The sequence below is a fragment of the Nymphalis io genome, chromosome 18 (assembly GCF_905147045.1).
Source record: "Nymphalis io chromosome 18, ilAglIoxx1.1, whole genome shotgun sequence".
Lineage (NCBI taxonomy): Eukaryota > Metazoa > Arthropoda > Insecta > Lepidoptera > Nymphalidae > Nymphalis > Nymphalis io.
In genome coordinates, this window is record NC_065905.1 from 8,778,540 (window position 1) to 8,796,414 (window position 17,875).

The window sequence follows — 17,875 nt, forward strand, 5'->3', positions numbered from 1 at the left end:
AGATAATCAAAGACAATTTGAATAGCAAGAGGAACCAATTTGTTAATACTATCGCTAGCTCTGACATTTCAATAACATGACTTTTTAAATAATATTTTAGTTATAATATGATATGAACATTCAACATTGACAGTGACGTAAATATGTAAGATAAAAACAAAAAGATTAGCTTTATTTGTCTGTCTAACAAATTTTCACATTGGAAATCTAATTCTTATTACTATATTTCTTTGTAAATTAACGATGTCATTATTATTTTTTATTTATTGTCCCAGGATATTATATTATATATTATAATATAAACAACCATATAACACCTTAATTATAGCGATACAAATACCACGAACGTTTATCTTGAATGCCATTACGTTTATGGATTTACATACAATAAAGCGTATATGGTATGTAAATCTGTATGTAAAATAATTGTTTTAAATAATACATCTTCAACTTATACTTAATATTATTCTTATTAGTTATTTCTCGTCTTGTTCTGTTATCTAAGCTATGTATTAACCGAGGAATCATGTAAGAGCTGGTACGCTGTCCATATTGATTGTTAGCTAAATACAATAAACTTAAATTTCTCTTCATTCTAGGTCCAGACTCATTGCTTCTTCCTAACTATCGAATATTTATTTAAGTACAAACAATAAAACTATACGCTTAAAATTTATAACAATGACTTATTTTGACAAAGTTTTGTACATATATAAATAAATATATTTAAAACTTAAGTTCTAACAATCTACCCTATAAGTTTAATAACAATAATAAATATACTAGAGGAAACCTAATATTAAGTCCACTTTTCACTGCTTATCGACCAAACTCGTTACATGATTCAGTCCAATCTTGCTTCATCTTGTCCAGCTAAAACTTTATTGATAATATTCGCACAGTCTTTATTATCAATTATACTGACATGGTTACCTTCTACTAGATGAACGGTCACGGGACTTTCAGTGTATTTGTCCAGACCATAATTTTCTTCAATCACCAAGAATTGTGGATTAACATCCGGACGCATTAGAACAATTGGAGCTTTGATCTTCTTCAGTTTGGCTTGACCGAGGATCATTTTAAAACGATCGAAACTTGAGTATGCAATCGATTTTACGAATTCATCAGAATATTTAAGCTGAGCAGGGGATGCTGTTATAGCATATTTTATTTTCTCATCAAATGATTCGATTTCTTTTAGTTTCTCCATGAGCGAGCTACTGACGTCGTTTTTCGGAGAAATCATGTCTATACAAAGGCAAATGAGGCTGTTTTGTAACTGAGTGTCGCTCGTAGTGGACAATTTCGTGGTAACCATGCTATATAGGAATTCCGGACTGCCATCTAAGCAGAATAATTTGCCACTGTGACCTGGAAAGTTTAAATTGATGCTTTATTGCAAAAAAAAAATATTGGGCTGAATGAACAAAGAATTGAGATGTGACTACTACAATATTATTTACTTATTCTGACTTTTGCGTTAAAAGTAACAGCCTGTGAATGTCCAACTGCTGGGCTAAAGGCCTCCTCTCCTCTTTTTGAGGAGAAGGTTTGGAGCTTATTCCACCACGCTGCTCCAATGCGGGTTGGTGGAATACACATGTGGCAGAATTTCAGTGAAATTAGACACATGCAGGTTTCCTCACGATGTTTTCCTTCACCGTAAAGCACGAGATGAATTATAATCGCAAATTAAGCACATGAAAATTCAGTGGTGCTTGCCCGGGTTCGAACCCACGATCGTCGGTTAGGATTCACGCGTTCTTACCACTAGGCCATCTCGGTTTTGTTTTGGTTTTGCGTTAACTATTAATTAATATACAAGAAAAAGTAGGATTTTTTGAAATACAAACCTTCACTTTCCAACAGGTTTGCCAGTTTTAGCATGGGTAAGGTACCAAAACTGTATCCGAGAAGTATGTATGGACTTCCAGGAGCTAATTTTGATTTTATCGTCTGAAACAAAATTTGGGTAATAAGATACTTATTTATATTTAGCATTTAAATCGTTAGTATAATTAATAAATTCTTAGTAAACCTTATGCAATCTATTGACTAAGGTGTCCAAGGTATCTCCCTTATTTTCAAAGCCGTACTGCAAGACACAAATCTTGACCTTAAGTCTACGACATAAGGCCGCCATTTCCGCAGCGCAACCTTCTATACCAGGCAGCACGAACATTGTCAACTCATTTTCTTGAACTGATACGTCGGTCTGTAATTTTTTTTGATCATGTTAATTATTCTGTTTGGCATTTTAAATTTTTGTGTTTTTTTATTTATTTAATTAGGAGATAAACTAATTTTCTGGAACCACTTATTGTATAAATATCATAATTATAGCCACAGTCCACACCTTATCTTGACGATTTTAATTGCTATTTAATATCATTAGACACGATTATTCTATTTGATAAAAAGTCTTAAAAGGTGATATACGCAAACTAGAATGTATTGTGTTGTCCTTGTTGAAATTCCGCAAAAGATACAATTTCTTTACCTCAGAGCTATCGTTAACCATAGACGGCATGTATATAAAAGGTTCAGATGTTAAATTTTCATCACCAAAGTTTCTCATCAAAACTCGGAGACCAGCCGCCTTATCAAGGACGAAAGGATGTGATGAAACCGACGTCGATGATTCCGCTTTTTTTTTAATTGCTATTTCTTCTAACCTGAGGGTATATATATTTACAATGTATGTAGAATTAATGGTAAAATTATAAGGCCCAGTCATTTATTTTTATGTAATATATTAGTAATGTGTAAGCATTTAGAGAAGGTGCTTTACGTTGAAGTTATATGTTCTAAACAAATTAATGAGCTAAGAATCAAATAATAATAAGAATAATGATAAGGAGAGAAAGAGTAATCTACCTCGCTAATGTCAAGGATCTGATATCCTGCGCTGTCAGGAAAATCTCGAATTCTCGCTCTAAGGTCTGTTTGATCTCGACCGCCATCATACTGTCCATTCCTAGTTCAGCAAGAACCACTTGCTGAGATACTGTCTTCAGATCTTTGATACCTAGAAATTAAATATTATAATATAGTTAAGTATTAGGTTTTGTCTCAATTAAAAACAACTCCTAATTAATATTTGTAAAACTTGTTGGATTGCTCCATAACTTTAAGCATCAAAAGTTGTACATTACAACTTTTGATTCCATGTATCACAAAAGCGGTTATTGTTTATGTTGTACAAATTTAATTAAATATATTTTTTTGGAATCTAAACAATCAAAATAAGTAATCACGATAAGTTAACTATGATCACACGTTTCTATTTATCTGTGCTATGTCGATCAGTACAATTTCAACTTACTGATGATATCACTAAGGTGACTTTGTGCACTTTAATTGGTCGATTCTCTGACAGTTACCGAAAGTTTAAGTATCATAAATCAAAAAGATCACCAATAATATAATTTCGAAACAGTTTCGAAACCTTTTACCTTTCACCATAATAAAGTGCGTATTCAGTAATTTTGCTATTAAACTCAATCTGTGTTTATGTATGAAATAGAGATGATTGACATAAATTTCGTAATTTTATGGCGCTAACGAATTTATTAAGTTTACGATGTAAACATTAACTGAATTATGTTTATATGTTTAGTATATTTATGTATATAGTGCAATATTTTGGATTTTCTTGCCCATAATCTGCGCAACAGCATCTACGGCGTTTTCATATCCAGAACCTCCAATCTTTTTTTCAGCTACCACTATTGAGGACACAATCACGGAATCCTGTTTCAAGAATTTGTCGAGAGTGAGGAGACAGGAGGAAATCCTTTGTTGGAGGGTGCCACCGATCTCTAATTGGACGTCTTCATCTTGCATGTCTGCTACGAGACCCACCTACGCAAAAACATAGTAAGATCTCTTTAGTGGTTTAATCGAACTGGTATCAGAATTTCCATAGTATAAATCAATAATCTTTAAAAGCTCGAAACTGAAAGCTGCCTAGATCTATGTTGCATTAGTTAGTTATGGCACAAAGTTTACAACAAATGTACCAACTAATAATCTTTCTCAAAAATATGATCAAATTTAATCAAATCGCCCGTTTTATGACACTCACATCTCCTATAGCACCCCACTGTACAGCGAGCGCGGGGAGGCCAAACTTCTTTCTCCTTTCACAGATCCTCTCCATCACGGAGTTAGAGAAACCATAGTTGGTCTGACCAGCGTTGCCGCGACCGCAAGATACGGATGAGAATATCACGAAGTCCCTGGTGGATACCGAAAAATGATTACTTATTATATTAATGACGCTCAGTCATCTCATTAAAGAGTTATTCCGCATACCGAATGGACGAATTAATTATATGGCTAGAAATGAATGTTTAGGTCCAATAAAACAATTATTTTTGAAGTTTTTGATTTAACTAAAAAGATAATGGTAGTAAACTCACTTTAACTTAGGGCACATTATTTGTGACAGTTTGTCCAAATTCATCGTAGCCAGTGCTTTAGGAGCGAATGACGCTTTAAAAGACTCTGGGGTCTGATTCTGGAAAATTGAATCTTTCAATATCACAGCCAAGTTGAATATCGCCTGAACGTCTCCCATAGCGTTCGCCATCTTCAGCATTTGTTCACATCCTTCCTCTGTTGTGACATCATGAGTTGAAATTTGTACATCAGCTCCATAGCCCGTCCATGCTCTATTTAAAGTTAAATTTTATCAAACACAAACAAGAAAAAGTAAAAATCAAGTAATGTATAAAGGTCCCACTGCTAGTTTATTACATATCTTTCATTAGCAATAAAATATAACTTAATAGTTTTCCTAATGCCTTCTCAGAATTATTTTGCACTTCAAATACTGCAACGTAAAATAATCTTGCCATTAGGAATAAGAAATGTTGATACATCAACAATTTACAATAAATAAGTAAATATTACTTACCTAAGCCGAGATGATTGATAACCATTACTGATTCCCTTTCTTGAGGTGAGAAGCACTTTCCTGGCTCCTCTCATGATGAGCCAATCTGTGAGCTCCAGGCCAAAGCCGCCCAGACCTCCCACCACAATGTACACTAATTCTTCATCACACATGTATCTAAAGGAAAAAAAATCTAATAAAATAAATAATCTTATACTTTTACGAAAATACTTAATTTAAAAAAAAATCGAAATCAACTTTAGGATTTTGCAATTTGGTTAAGTCGGTTTAAGGTCACCATCAAATATCGATAAAATCAATCCTCTTAAAATCTTAAAGTATACTCATAAAAGCACCTTTGAAGTTATTACTTGGTAAAGTATAGATTGGCGGACGAGCAAAGGGCTAGATGAGTTAGATGGTAAATGGTCAGCAACGCCCATAGATATTGGCATTAGAAGAAATGTTAACCATCGCTTACATCATCAATGCGCCACCAAGGTTAGGAACTAAGATTGATTGAGTAATTAAACTGGCTCAGTCACCCTTCAAACCAGACCACAACAATATCAAGTTTTGTTTTATGGTAGAATATCTGATGAGTTGGTGGTACCTACCAAGTAGCTTGCACAAAGCCCTACCACAAGTAAAACTTATTATACCACGTTGAACCACCAGTGAAGCTTGGTAGCTAAGGTGATGTGACATAATATTTGATTTATATTGATAAAAATGAGTTTTCGTTTATCAGTCTTTAGTAACATACCTAGGAACAGCTTCCATGCATATGCTCTTTGGTTTTGTAAAACGAACACCTCGTTCCTCATCACGAATTTTAATAATCACCTGAAATATTTATTTATGAAAATGGGTTAACCACAAGTCTCTGTTGTAAATTATTATTATTATTGTGTTACTCAATTATTGTCATTTTTGAGGAGTCGAAAACTTACGTATTATTTATGTTAATAAATAATATATCAATAGCACATAACAAAAATAATAAAAATGAACATATTTTTGGGTGAATCAAATTCCAAATGATTTTTGTACTTACCTTTCCAATATGTTTTCCAGAGGCCATATATCTGAATGCGTTCTCGATTTGATTTTTCTCAAAAATGCAGTACGTAAGTGGACGGACAGCGCCGCTCATAATACCAGTTAACAGTAAATCTTGAAGGGTCTGTTCAAAATTTTATTATTCATAGTAAAAACTTATAGTTGTAATCATGCTAATTTTACAAAACTATATTTTTTAAAGAATACCTTTCTAAAATCATCGCCTTGGTCGTAGATGAAGTCCAACATGATTCCGTGGAAGGAAATTTCTTTGTGGAAGGCGGACATGCCGATGAGTGTGTTGTTGCTGATGTCGAACTTTCCGATTTCTAAGAAGCGGCCGCGATATCCGAGACAGCGAATCGAAGCCTGAATAAGAAATTAAATTGAATTCCATTTAGTTTTGGTCACTTTGTTCACTTATATGCTGAATTTTAATATATTATATTTGACGAGAATTGAAAACAGGTGAAAGAAAAACGAATTTACGGAAAACACGTTTCTGCTTTATGATTGAACGAAAATTAATTTTCAATTACAAGCGTACGAATAAAGGCATACATGAAAAAATGTGCGGTCGGGGGATTCCCGTCAAGAAAAAGTTCTTTGCGATATTTATTCGACTCAAAACTTTATATTGTGATTTTAGTTGATTATATTATTGTATTTATGTCACACCAAAAAGCGCCTCAACTTTTTTGCAACTCTCTCTCTAATCAAAGATAAAGAATTAATTTCAATTATTCAAGTAACACTTTTTTTTATAACAATAGTAACCCCCCTTTTAAGGAATTAACTACTATTTTAACATTATTTTATTAATTTACCCCTACAATTAAACCAAGTTTATGATGGGAATTGTGACAATAGCCCAAGCTTCGGAATTGGGATTTGCGTGTGGCTCGTAAGCCGTAGCGCTATAGGTACTTATATGGTTTTGAATTACTTTTATATTTTTGTATTTCTAAGAAGGTTAGGTAAGTATGTTTAGTAAAATTAATAATAAAATGGTAGGCGCACTTTGAAAATCACGGTCTATCGTTTGTCGTTCAAATATTTGGCATTGCCTACCTCCATAAGCGCTCGCACAATACTGAATTCGACCGCCCAACGCATCGCATTTTGTAGCATTTGGTTAGCACAGTATGAACGTAATTTCGTAGTGTGACATGACCTTGGTTCACTGCCATTTCACTCTACTGCAAGCCGCGTAAAGGAACTTCGTTCCAAAAAATGATAGGAAAGAAAATAGATATTCTTACAGTATATAACAGTCCTCGTCAAAAAATCATTAATTAACTTTTTATACCCTATCATCTTATATACTAAATAAGGTGAGGTTAAAGTAGTATTAGTACTAAGTAAATCTTTTAGTGTATACTATTATGATACCCTAAAAGTTCAGTATCTAAAATAACAACAATATGATACTCAGGTTAATACATGTTATTAAATATGTACACGACGTGTAGAATACAATTTTATTGGATCACATTATTAGAATGATTTCTTGTTTAAATATAACTATTAACACATTTAAAATCAGACTCGAGGCATATTATTTATCTTTATATTTATCAGGGAGCGTTGTTTTATTACCTGCCGCACATTATTGCTATTTATTATTATTATTATCATAATAACATTTTTTTGTCTTGTTTTATATATTATATATGTATGATTATGTATATATTATTTATTTATATGTATGTTACGTACAGCGCCTCAGGGAGGATCGCTGACGCAGCACATAGCCGCGCAGTCGCCGACGCGACCCAGTTAAGAGATCAGTAGGTTAAACAAATTACATATTTGTCACGTACAGTCCTAAAAACACCTAGCCGGGAAGTCGCTGCCGCGAGTCAGCTCTGCCCGTACCACCTAAATTAATCTAATAGATCAGCATTTTCAGCACTATATATTAGGATGAAATAATTATATGTATTATTCAATATGTGATCCAGTAACGATCAGTTTTGTTTCATAGGATTAAGATATATATAAGCTATGATTCAATATCTGCATCCAGCATCGAGCAGTATTGTATCTTAGGATTAAGTTAAATATAATATTTAGTGATTAATTAAAGTGTTAATAGAAACATTGGCTTTTCTCAAACCCTCCGGCTATCGTAAACGTAACTTGTATGTATATTTAGCTATAGTACTGTATATATATATACAGTATTTTTTATTTTTTATTTAAAAAATAAAAATTGTGATGATTAGTACACCTCCTTACCGCTTTATTTATTTATTTCATGTCCTTCACCCAAAGGTTGTCTGGAAGAGATCGCTCTTTTAGCGATAAGACCGCCTTTTGTACAAAATAGTTTTCGTTTCTTTTGTGTTTGTGTTTAAAATGGTTCTGTTACTCTTTTGGTGTACAATAAAGCATATTCTATTCTATTCTATAACAGAAATAAACATTGCAAAATACCTGTAGTTTGTCATCGGCAAGAGAATTGAGTACCAAATCTACTCCCTTTCCGTTTGTTTCTTTCCTGACCATGGCTTCGAATGATATGTCACGAGAATTACCGATATGACTGTCTGTGAAGGAGACGTTAGAGCTTAAACCGGTAAATCTATACTAATAGAATCTTAGTGTACATATTTTTCTATTCTTGTTAATGCTAACTGGTTCTTGAGTTACTACAGTTTTACATAATTATAACTACAAATTCCCAATAACAGATATTTTTTCGTATCTTTACACTTACCATTTTATATAACGAAACGATTTTAAGGAAAAAAACCATCATTACCTTTAAGTTGAGGGAAAAGTCTTTTTATGAAGGCTCGTTTCTCAGGAGTACCAACAGTAGTGAACACTTCGCATCCGAAGTGAAGAGCCACGCTGATTGCAGCTTGACCAACACCACCAGAACCCGCATGGATCAATATTGATTCTCCTTTTTGGATCTTGCCTACCATCACCTGTTCAAATGCATTAAATATAATTACAGAAAAATATCTTAAATATAATCTGTTAAGATAAGAACTCTTATTACTGCATTAAATATCAGTTTTTACCTGCAGTGTTGGAAAATAATCATTAATCAGTAGGTTGTATTAGTATGTTGTGGCTTTTGTAAACACAAAAATTCGTAAGCTATCTAACCAAGAAATTAGTTAAATACATGTGATAACTCACTTACCAAGCCATAGTATACAGTTCCGTATGCCACAGGTACACTTGCAGCCTCTTCGAAAGTCCATTCGTCAGGGAAGCCCCATAAGAGCGCCTTATCTGCTACCACCATGTTAGCCATACCGCTATTCCTTACCATGCCCATAACTCGTGTACCACTGAATTAATACGTTTTAGTTTAAAACTATTTATAAAATAACTACAAAATATCACCAGAGACGAAATTGAAGTTTACAATGAGTCATTTGACGTTTTAAATTTAGAACTCACTTGCACGTTCTGCCAACGATTTCAAACCCTTGTACGCACTCTTGCGCAAGCCTGCCTTTTGCGACGGCATCGACCGACACGCGCCCCATTGCCGTCATTACGTCGCGGAAGTTTAAAGCCGTGCAGTATACCTACATAGAAAAATATAACCTACTTTTTACAAAAATAACATTTGCAACCAGGCAAATATATATTCAACGTCCTATTATATGGCCTCCCTAACTATATAATCATAGAAACATATACCCATAAATGTAATTTCTTTATTTTAATAAAACAAAGACACAAAAATCACTGTACATACTAACGCTCAGAGACACACAGCCACACACACTTTTTTAATAACCTTGTAATTACAATGGCTCACCCTATCATCAAATTATCATTTAATATGAGTATTACAAAAATTAGTAGCAGGTTTTTTTTATAAAATATGTAGCTTGAAGCGACAGTACATAACACATCCGACTACATTCAATATTAAAAACTTATGTAACATCTTATTACATGTTTTACTTACATTTACAAGAATATTCCCTGGGTTCTTACAAACTTGATTAATTCTGATGGGTCCCTCCAGCCAGGTCAGCGAAGAGAGGTCTCCAATAGTGACTGTGTTCACGTAGGCGTGGTGGGTCTTGACTGTATCTAAGTCACCGAGGAGTAAGTGACGGTACGTGCCCCATTGACCCTGATTATAAAAAGTATATTTTACACGATTTTTATAAATTGCTTTTTAAATTTATCGCCAATCACTAAAAGTTCAATTTAGTTTAAGTGGTCGAAGTAAGTGGTAATTTTAAGCGCGTACGAATCGAAACATTTACGATGTAGAGAGCACTAAATATTTTTACAGTCCCATTATTTTTGGGTAGTGGTTATTAATCAACATTAAAAAGCCCATTTGACGATTTCAATAGCTTGAAAAAAAAACACTATATCAATTAATTTAAATAAAAAAACAGACAGTCTTATCTTGCTTAAATCTTATAACGTTTTGTACTTACGTCTTGATAAACATTGATAGCCAAATCCATATTCAACTGCTCTTCGTAGAATTCTAAATCTGGGTGGAATGGTGGAGCTGAAGGATCGGCAATTAATAGACCATATATAGTTTCACCTCCAGGTTCCTTTCTCAGACAGTTAATTAGACCTAATAGTCCATTCACAGGCTCATTTTGGCTATATAAAACCACTTTTTGTCCAATATTAAGACCTTGCTTTACTTTGTCTATCCAATCGTATGTTTCATCGCTTGAGATGATATTGATAAATTTAGCTGGCTTTACACGCTCTCGTTTTCTGAAGAGGACCACGTATTCGAGACCAGTATCTTGTATGGTTATGATGTCGTATATTTCGGAGTAATCTTTTGGATTAATTGGTTCTTTTTCACGGCTCATGATAAACCCTTTGTCGCATAGAGATGCAAACGCATCTTTAAGTATCTACAGATAATGAACTTATTAAGTTATTATTTAAAGTAGTAGTTAAAATCTTTTAGCTTACCACAGTTAAAAACAAGATTTCTTTTAGATCAAGCTAATGAACCAAGCTATAAGAGTCATACTTACTTCACCTCTCTGGAGCAGATTAGCACCGATAAGTACTAAAATATTGTTTTCTCCAATAATTTTCTTATTTTTTACAGAAATATTTGATGGCAATTCGATAAGATCCTCACACAAAACAGACAATTCAGCTTGTATCAACGGTAGGTCACCTAAGACGTCTGCTACTTTATCCAGTATAGGTTCAAATCCAGCAGTTTTATATTCATCGTCAACAATTTCAATGCTTTTAAATTTGTAAATTTGCATGTTTTCAAGAATAAGCTGAACATTGCTTCGGAGAATATCTTCAATCTAGAAATTATTTAGTTTAGTTTTGTTATAGATATCTTAAATTTGACAAAATAATACTTAAATAAAAAAGTGCCCGTAACGACTAATTTTAAAATATTTGTAATAAAATGTTTATCCTAGTACCTTCATCTTAGACTTTCCAAAGTTAGGGATGAATATGTTTTTTTCTAAAACTGGTACGCCGAGAGGAACCCTTCTTGAAATTGGTGTGGCGTGTAAACCTCGAATTTCTACACCACCAGCTCTGGCGAATAAGAAAAATAATTAAATTATTTCTACGATAATAATATCAGAACATTGTATTTAAAAAGGATCAAATATAATCTTGATATATTATTATAAAATTTATATATTTTTTTTGTTTAATTAAGGATTTTGCAAGGTTACCTGATAACGTCAATAGTAGGGTTAACCCTAATCTCAAACGCTTGGGTCGTAGGATTAGGGTTCACTTTCGATATAGCGTCATAGTGCATATTAACATCAATACATAGTTTATCAATCCTGGTAGGCACGAAAAGTCCTCGGGTGTCATTACCAATGATCTTCATCTGCATCATACAGTCCAAAAATGTGACCCAGTTGTTGACCCAGGACAACCAACCACGGGTGCCCTCCACGTTACTTTTGATTACACCTCGAAAATAGCCGCTGTGAATAAAATGAGCTTAATTTATTGCTTAAAAAAAACTCAAACATGCATACTGCGTTTTCCTTCATGAAAATATTTTAACATAGCCGTAGCGATTTCTACAACTAACTGGATATTTTTGAAATAACAATCTTGTTCTCAAAATACGTCTACTAAAAGAAGACTATGAAATACTACATTATATTTTGCGGATAGGTATTTTAATTGTATGAAATTTATGGTAGGGTGGTGGGTATTTACTGGTGGTAGAAGTTTGTGCAAGCTCGTCTAGTAGGTACCATCCACTCATCAGATATTCTACCGTAAAACAGCAGTACTTGGTATTGTTGTGTTCCGGTTTGAAAGGTGAGTGAGCCAGTATAATTACAGGCATAAGGGACATAACATCTTAGTTCTCAAGATTGGTGGCGCATTGGTGTTGTAAGCGATGGTTAACATTTCTTACAATGCAAATGTCTATGGGCGTTGATGAATTACCACCAGGTTGCCCATTTGCTCGTCCGCTTTCCTATTCTATAAAAAAATTATTAATTTTACGTTAAGTTTTCTGAACTAAATGTATTTATTCCAGCCAAGTGATGATTTTTTTTTTTTTTTATAGAATAGGAAGGCGGACGAGCATATGGGCCACCTGATGGTAAGTGGTCACCAACGCTCTTAGACATTGATATGGCTAATATAGTAAAATAAAACTTTTTATTTGAATTTAATGTGTATGTATACCTATACTGGTAGCCTCTAAGACGTAACTCCTTGTAGAAGTCCTTTGTAAGTAGATGTTTAACATTGAGTCCTGTGGATTCAGGTTCAACTGGAAGCTCACGATAATCCTGTCCAACGTTCTTCTTTGCGTAAATAGTTCCAGTGACAATTGATGCTCCGCTTTCAAAGATCTGTTCGATTTTATTATTTAATTTATTTAACAATACTATAAAGTTAAATGAAAATTTCAATATTTTTATTTTATTTTAAAATTTATAACATACTCATTACAAAATAAAATAAATAAATGTGAATTTGGCAGCAGTTAAGCTTTGGCTTGAGGGATTTTGCTTTTCTGCATAGGCTTTACTTTTCGATCTTGCTCAATTCAATTCTGATATTTTCGGTGCTCTCTCTGTTTTATTAAGTATTTATTTCACGCTGGTCACCACCACGATAAGAATGCAAAAATTTGAAAAATGTACACAACTGTTGCACAAAAGGCCGGCTACTTACGTCCTCGTCCGAATGTGACAATTGTCAACTTGCAAGACGAGAGCATTTACTCCCATTTTTTGACAAGTACAGCGTGCATGACAACCAAAACTAATTGTGGGTTGTTACATAGAATAATTGATTGAAGCCGATATAACGTAAACTAAAATTTTAAGGTATCGAACAATGTAAAATATATGTATGAGTATTATTAACGTAAAAATCACAAAATTCAATTGGTAAGAAATAGAAACTATTCAATTTCTTACCGTCGTAAAGAAATTTAACAGTGCAGGACGGTGTTATTTTACACTCATGTGAACTTGTTTGTTTTTTAAAGTCAAGAAAAACCTTTTATTTTAAATCTGCAAATTTTTCTACTATTACCTAATGCAGTACGTGCAATGACAAAAAACGTGCCCTCTATTATCTATCCGGTATTAACTATATAGAATTATTTATTTAGATAAACTTAACATATGCTCACCTCAAATTGTCCACTTCCTCTATGAACCACAACAATGAACTCTAAACTTCCTTGTTTAGGGATGTGAGTAGCTCTTTGGAATCGTACGTTCTCGAACACCACGGAAACTTCTATGAACAGCTCTCCCATTATCATTGCAAGGCTTTCCCACGCCATCAATAAGTAACCGGTTGCAGGATACAGGTTGCGACCTTGGATGGAAATTTAAATACACAGGATTATTCAATTATAAGAACAAACGTTCAATAAATGTTTTTTTACAGGAATGACTGATATATTACAAAAAATATAAATCAATTGGACACAATTGTTTTATACTATCATAAGTTTATATAACGTATGAAGTGTATCTTCACTTTTTATTATGTCATGTTATGGAAATTTTAATGATGATCAGTTGAGTAGTTAAGACGTTAAGATGTTACAAATATACTAACACATAAACAAACAAACAAACTCACTTTCGCATTTATAATGTGAATAAAGGTTGTATAACAGCTATAAAAAAATCTCACAAAAAATGTCAGGGTATTCTGTTTTCCGAGCCAATGGTAGCTTGTAATTTAAAAATCATTAAGTAGGTATAAGGGTAGGGTATATATATTTAATAAAAGAACGAGTGTGAGCTTCATATAATAAATCTTTGTATAATACTTTTTTCATACAAAATACCATCAGCCGATAGCAAATAGTCACCATCGCTCATAGACATTGTCGCTTTATGAAATGTCAACCATTCCTTCGTCAATGCGACACCAACCTTGAGAACTAAGATGTTGTTACTCTTGTACCTGTCACTACCTTCAAACCGGAACACAACAATATTTAGTATTGCTGTTTGGCGATAGAATATGTATGAATTGAATAGAATGTGAGTGGGTGGTTACATACATACAGACAAAACAAGCTTGCACCTTCGAGTGAATCATATAGAAACCTTTATTAATGTTTTGTGTTACTTGTGGCGGTTTAAATAGTGAGTGAGCCAATGTAATTATACACACAAGGAACACTTTTGTTCCAATAATTGGTGGCGAATCGATAGTCTGAGGAATGATTCACAGTAACAGTGCCAATGTCTCCCTTGAAGGTCCCCTTCGCCTACAGACATTGGCATCACTAATTATCACATGGCTCTTCTTACAATATGAAAATAACCTTACCATCAATAACGTGACCGACCATGAACTCGCTCAATTCATCTCTAATGGACATAACCACCGCCCTCTCACTTAAAGTCATCATAACTTTGCCTCCGTAGTATGTTACGTACCTACAGTAAATGCGAAACAAAGAAAGTGTGTTAGATGATATTTCTGTCTTTTTGATTTGAAATTAAAATTTTTAACGATACATGTATTTGAACTCACCAATCTTCAGTGTGTTTCCACTCAACCAAGTGTGAAAGCATCGGAGTTCCTTGCGACACAGGAAAATTAATGGTCGGGTAAATATTGGCGAGGTGCGGGTTCAATCCGACTTCGTAACACCTGTAAATATGGCACTCTTTACTTCGGCTCTTATACTTCAAAAAAAATTGAAAATCGTATAACTTTATCAATACTCATGTGGTGAATGATCCAATAATAACGAAATATGCCGTACTGACAGTGACACTATAAGAGACATTAGCATTGATATTTTGCGTTACTTAATGTATCTATTGTAGCTTTTTTTCAGGTAGGCCTCTATAAGTCCTAATATTCATAATATTAATTAAAAGATTCATACATGAAATTTAAGCACTTACTTGCCCAGGGCCGTGAATAAAGCTTGTACGTTGTCTGGGTCGTTTCTCTCAGTAAGTGAAATATTAATGTTATCCTTCTTGAGATATCTACGTAAATTTTCCTGCAGGAGGCAATCTGGCGCAATCTCTATAATAATCGCATTGTCAGCAATTAGGCAAGCCGTCTCCTCAAACAGCACTGGATTCTATTGGAAAGATATATGTTTAGCACAATTATTTGTATAGTATTCTATAATAATTTAAGATTTCATATAATATATAAAGTGCTTTTCGTTCGACGCGAGTCGCAACTGTTGTACAAAAAGAAGTATTAAGAAAAAGGGAGAGAAAGAAAGGTAAGGGTTTATTGAAATCTTAGGAGTATAACAGTAACTACATATTACAGTGTAAAAACAGGTGCACTCAATATTTCCTCATTTTTATAATCTTAAGAAAAGGCCAATCCGACACTATCGGAAAGATTTCCGGTGCCCAAAGTAGGCTTTCAATGGCACGGGAGTCTAAACACTGCTAAATTTCAGATTGCAGGCTACTAATAACAGTTTTTGGACAAAACACGAGTAAAGAACGAACCTCGGGATCTGTATTCTTATAAGCTAGAAAACTATAACTATAACCAGACCAACGGAGCACTCAAAACTATTAAAGGATGATAAATGCCAACTGTAGATAAAGAACTTACAAGAAAATTATTAGTGATGTATTCAGCTGAAGACATCTCAGCTTTGGGACCTTTCCACAAATCCTGCTGAATAGAAGTGGAAAGCCAGCGCCCTGAACGTAGTTTTGGTGTTGGAATCACTACCTTTAAATATTTTAGAAGTGTTGACCCTGTTTAAAAATTTAAAGTTCAGTTTTGAAGGTTTAATGCGCTTTTTCGAGTTTTTTACTTGTTTAATTTTATTAAAAAAAATACTGACTGGTATTAACTACGTTAAATAAATCATTTTGTCAACTAGTAAAACTAATAAATAAAATTAAACTTACTGGTTTCAGCGATGTATCGCGAATGGTAGGCGATGTTATTGCAAGATACCTCCTTGGCAAAGATTCCTTGCGCTACCAGTTTGGCAACAAAAGTCTTTATTTTGTCCACTGGGCCAGAAATGATGCAAGAGTCAGGTCCATTGTGGCAAGCTACTTCAATTTCGGATGGAAGTATCGTTTTTATCTGTTTTTAAAAACAAAACAAATCAACATTATATTAATAATACTCTTCCATCAAAATCTTATTTTACTAAAACATAGAACAGTTAAAAAACTAAGTATACGAAGAGTTACAAACATGTGTAATTTAATTAATAATATCTAAGAAACTATTATGATTAAAATAATTGAAGTTGCTTAATTGAATTAAAAAAATGAGATTATGTAACTTACATCCTTATATCCAAGGTCTACAATAGCCATAGATCCCTTAATAAATGGAGTGTCAGCAGTTACCGAACCGACATAATATGCTGAGAGAATCGTCTGTTCTGCTGTTAAACAGCCATCTGCGTAAGCGCAACCCAACTCACCCACACTGTGACCTAAAGTAAAAATTAAGAAAAAACATATGTATTATATATATTAATGTGAAACATCTATTGGCACGCCTTGAGATTAAGAACGACTCGTATCCCATGACTGCAAGCAATGTTGACGTAACTTTCTAATGCATGTTCTCTCTACGCCGTTCTCTACTACATTGCGTGCTTGCGTGGCGCGAATTCTATATAAGTTCGATTTATTTATTTATTTAACTCTATATTATTATTCATACATTATACCTATCATTTCAGCATCTGCTGTACGTCCCAAGATGGCCACATTTTTTTATTCATATTCATGAGCTAATTGCGTTGTTTGTAGTAGCTGTTTGACATTTAAGAGCTACTTTGTTTCAAAGGATGGTACAAAAGTTACGCATTAATCACCAAAAATAATACAATGTCCAGAATAATAGATTATCGTATAATTTGTACCAAACATCTTTTTCATGTCATTCGTGACTGAAAACTTTGACATTTTATTACCGTTTATATTCTGTTAGAAGAACTTAGCTATGTTTTAGTAGAACGATTTAAGGCTTGAATTCAGAATATCGAGATCTGTAGCTTTATAAGCTGATAATCGAGGTCAATAATAATATGTCAAATAATACCAATAATAACAGATAATCTGCCTGATATCAACTAACTTATAAATTAAATGAATTATTATAAATATTTAAGAAATTTCTAATGCGATTTTACAGTATCAATGTGCGGTTATACAGTACACTTATGTAACTGTATAATGGTATAGAGGAAGAAAAATGAATGTCATCTGTACAAATCATAGCCGCGTAAAATTGTAGTGCAAGAATGCTAGCAGCATTCCTGTTGAATTCGATGAAGATTCCTTTAGGAAAATATGAAATAACCGTCTTGTCACTAGTGGCAGTAAGATTTATATCTATTTTTCCAAGGTTTTGTTTTAAAATGTCACAAAGATATAATTTAAATTTTGAAACAAATATTTCTTTCATTAATTCGCTTTAATATGTTCT

General features: G+C 33.4%; 1 protein-coding gene across 1 annotated transcript in view; it reads right to left on the reverse strand.

The window, feature by feature from the left end:
* Window positions 1–844: 844 nt before the first annotated feature.
* The window catches only part of LOC126775409 (fatty acid synthase-like), a 30,078-nt gene continuing 13,047 nt past the window's right edge, over window positions 845–17,875 (reverse strand). Inside the window, exons 12-40 of the mRNA XM_050497302.1 lie at window positions 16,723–16,874; window positions 16,330–16,513; window positions 16,025–16,173; window positions 15,343–15,527; window positions 14,963–15,082; window positions 14,756–14,865; window positions 13,593–13,783; window positions 12,632–12,801; window positions 11,644–11,907; window positions 11,380–11,500; window positions 10,966–11,256; window positions 10,396–10,839; window positions 9,909–10,079; window positions 9,389–9,519; window positions 9,126–9,276; window positions 8,733–8,904; window positions 8,405–8,517; window positions 6,173–6,334; window positions 5,961–6,089; window positions 5,670–5,749; window positions 4,925–5,080; window positions 4,428–4,679; window positions 4,091–4,244; window positions 3,663–3,867; window positions 2,881–3,031; window positions 2,504–2,678; window positions 2,042–2,218; window positions 1,857–1,959; window positions 845–1,374 (exon numbers count right to left, since the gene is read on the reverse strand). Coding sequence (XP_050353259.1) covers window positions 845–1,374; window positions 1,857–1,959; window positions 2,042–2,218; window positions 2,504–2,678; window positions 2,881–3,031; window positions 3,663–3,867; window positions 4,091–4,244; window positions 4,428–4,679; window positions 4,925–5,080; window positions 5,670–5,749; window positions 5,961–6,089; window positions 6,173–6,334; window positions 8,405–8,517; window positions 8,733–8,904; window positions 9,126–9,276; window positions 9,389–9,519; window positions 9,909–10,079; window positions 10,396–10,839; window positions 10,966–11,256; window positions 11,380–11,500; window positions 11,644–11,907; window positions 12,632–12,801; window positions 13,593–13,783; window positions 14,756–14,865; window positions 14,963–15,082; window positions 15,343–15,527; window positions 16,025–16,173; window positions 16,330–16,513; window positions 16,723–16,874 — 5,393 coding nt within the window. The remainder of the gene's footprint in view (window positions 1,375–1,856; window positions 1,960–2,041; window positions 2,219–2,503; window positions 2,679–2,880; window positions 3,032–3,662; window positions 3,868–4,090; window positions 4,245–4,427; window positions 4,680–4,924; window positions 5,081–5,669; window positions 5,750–5,960; window positions 6,090–6,172; window positions 6,335–8,404; window positions 8,518–8,732; window positions 8,905–9,125; window positions 9,277–9,388; window positions 9,520–9,908; window positions 10,080–10,395; window positions 10,840–10,965; window positions 11,257–11,379; window positions 11,501–11,643; window positions 11,908–12,631; window positions 12,802–13,592; window positions 13,784–14,755; window positions 14,866–14,962; window positions 15,083–15,342; window positions 15,528–16,024; window positions 16,174–16,329; window positions 16,514–16,722; window positions 16,875–17,875) is intronic.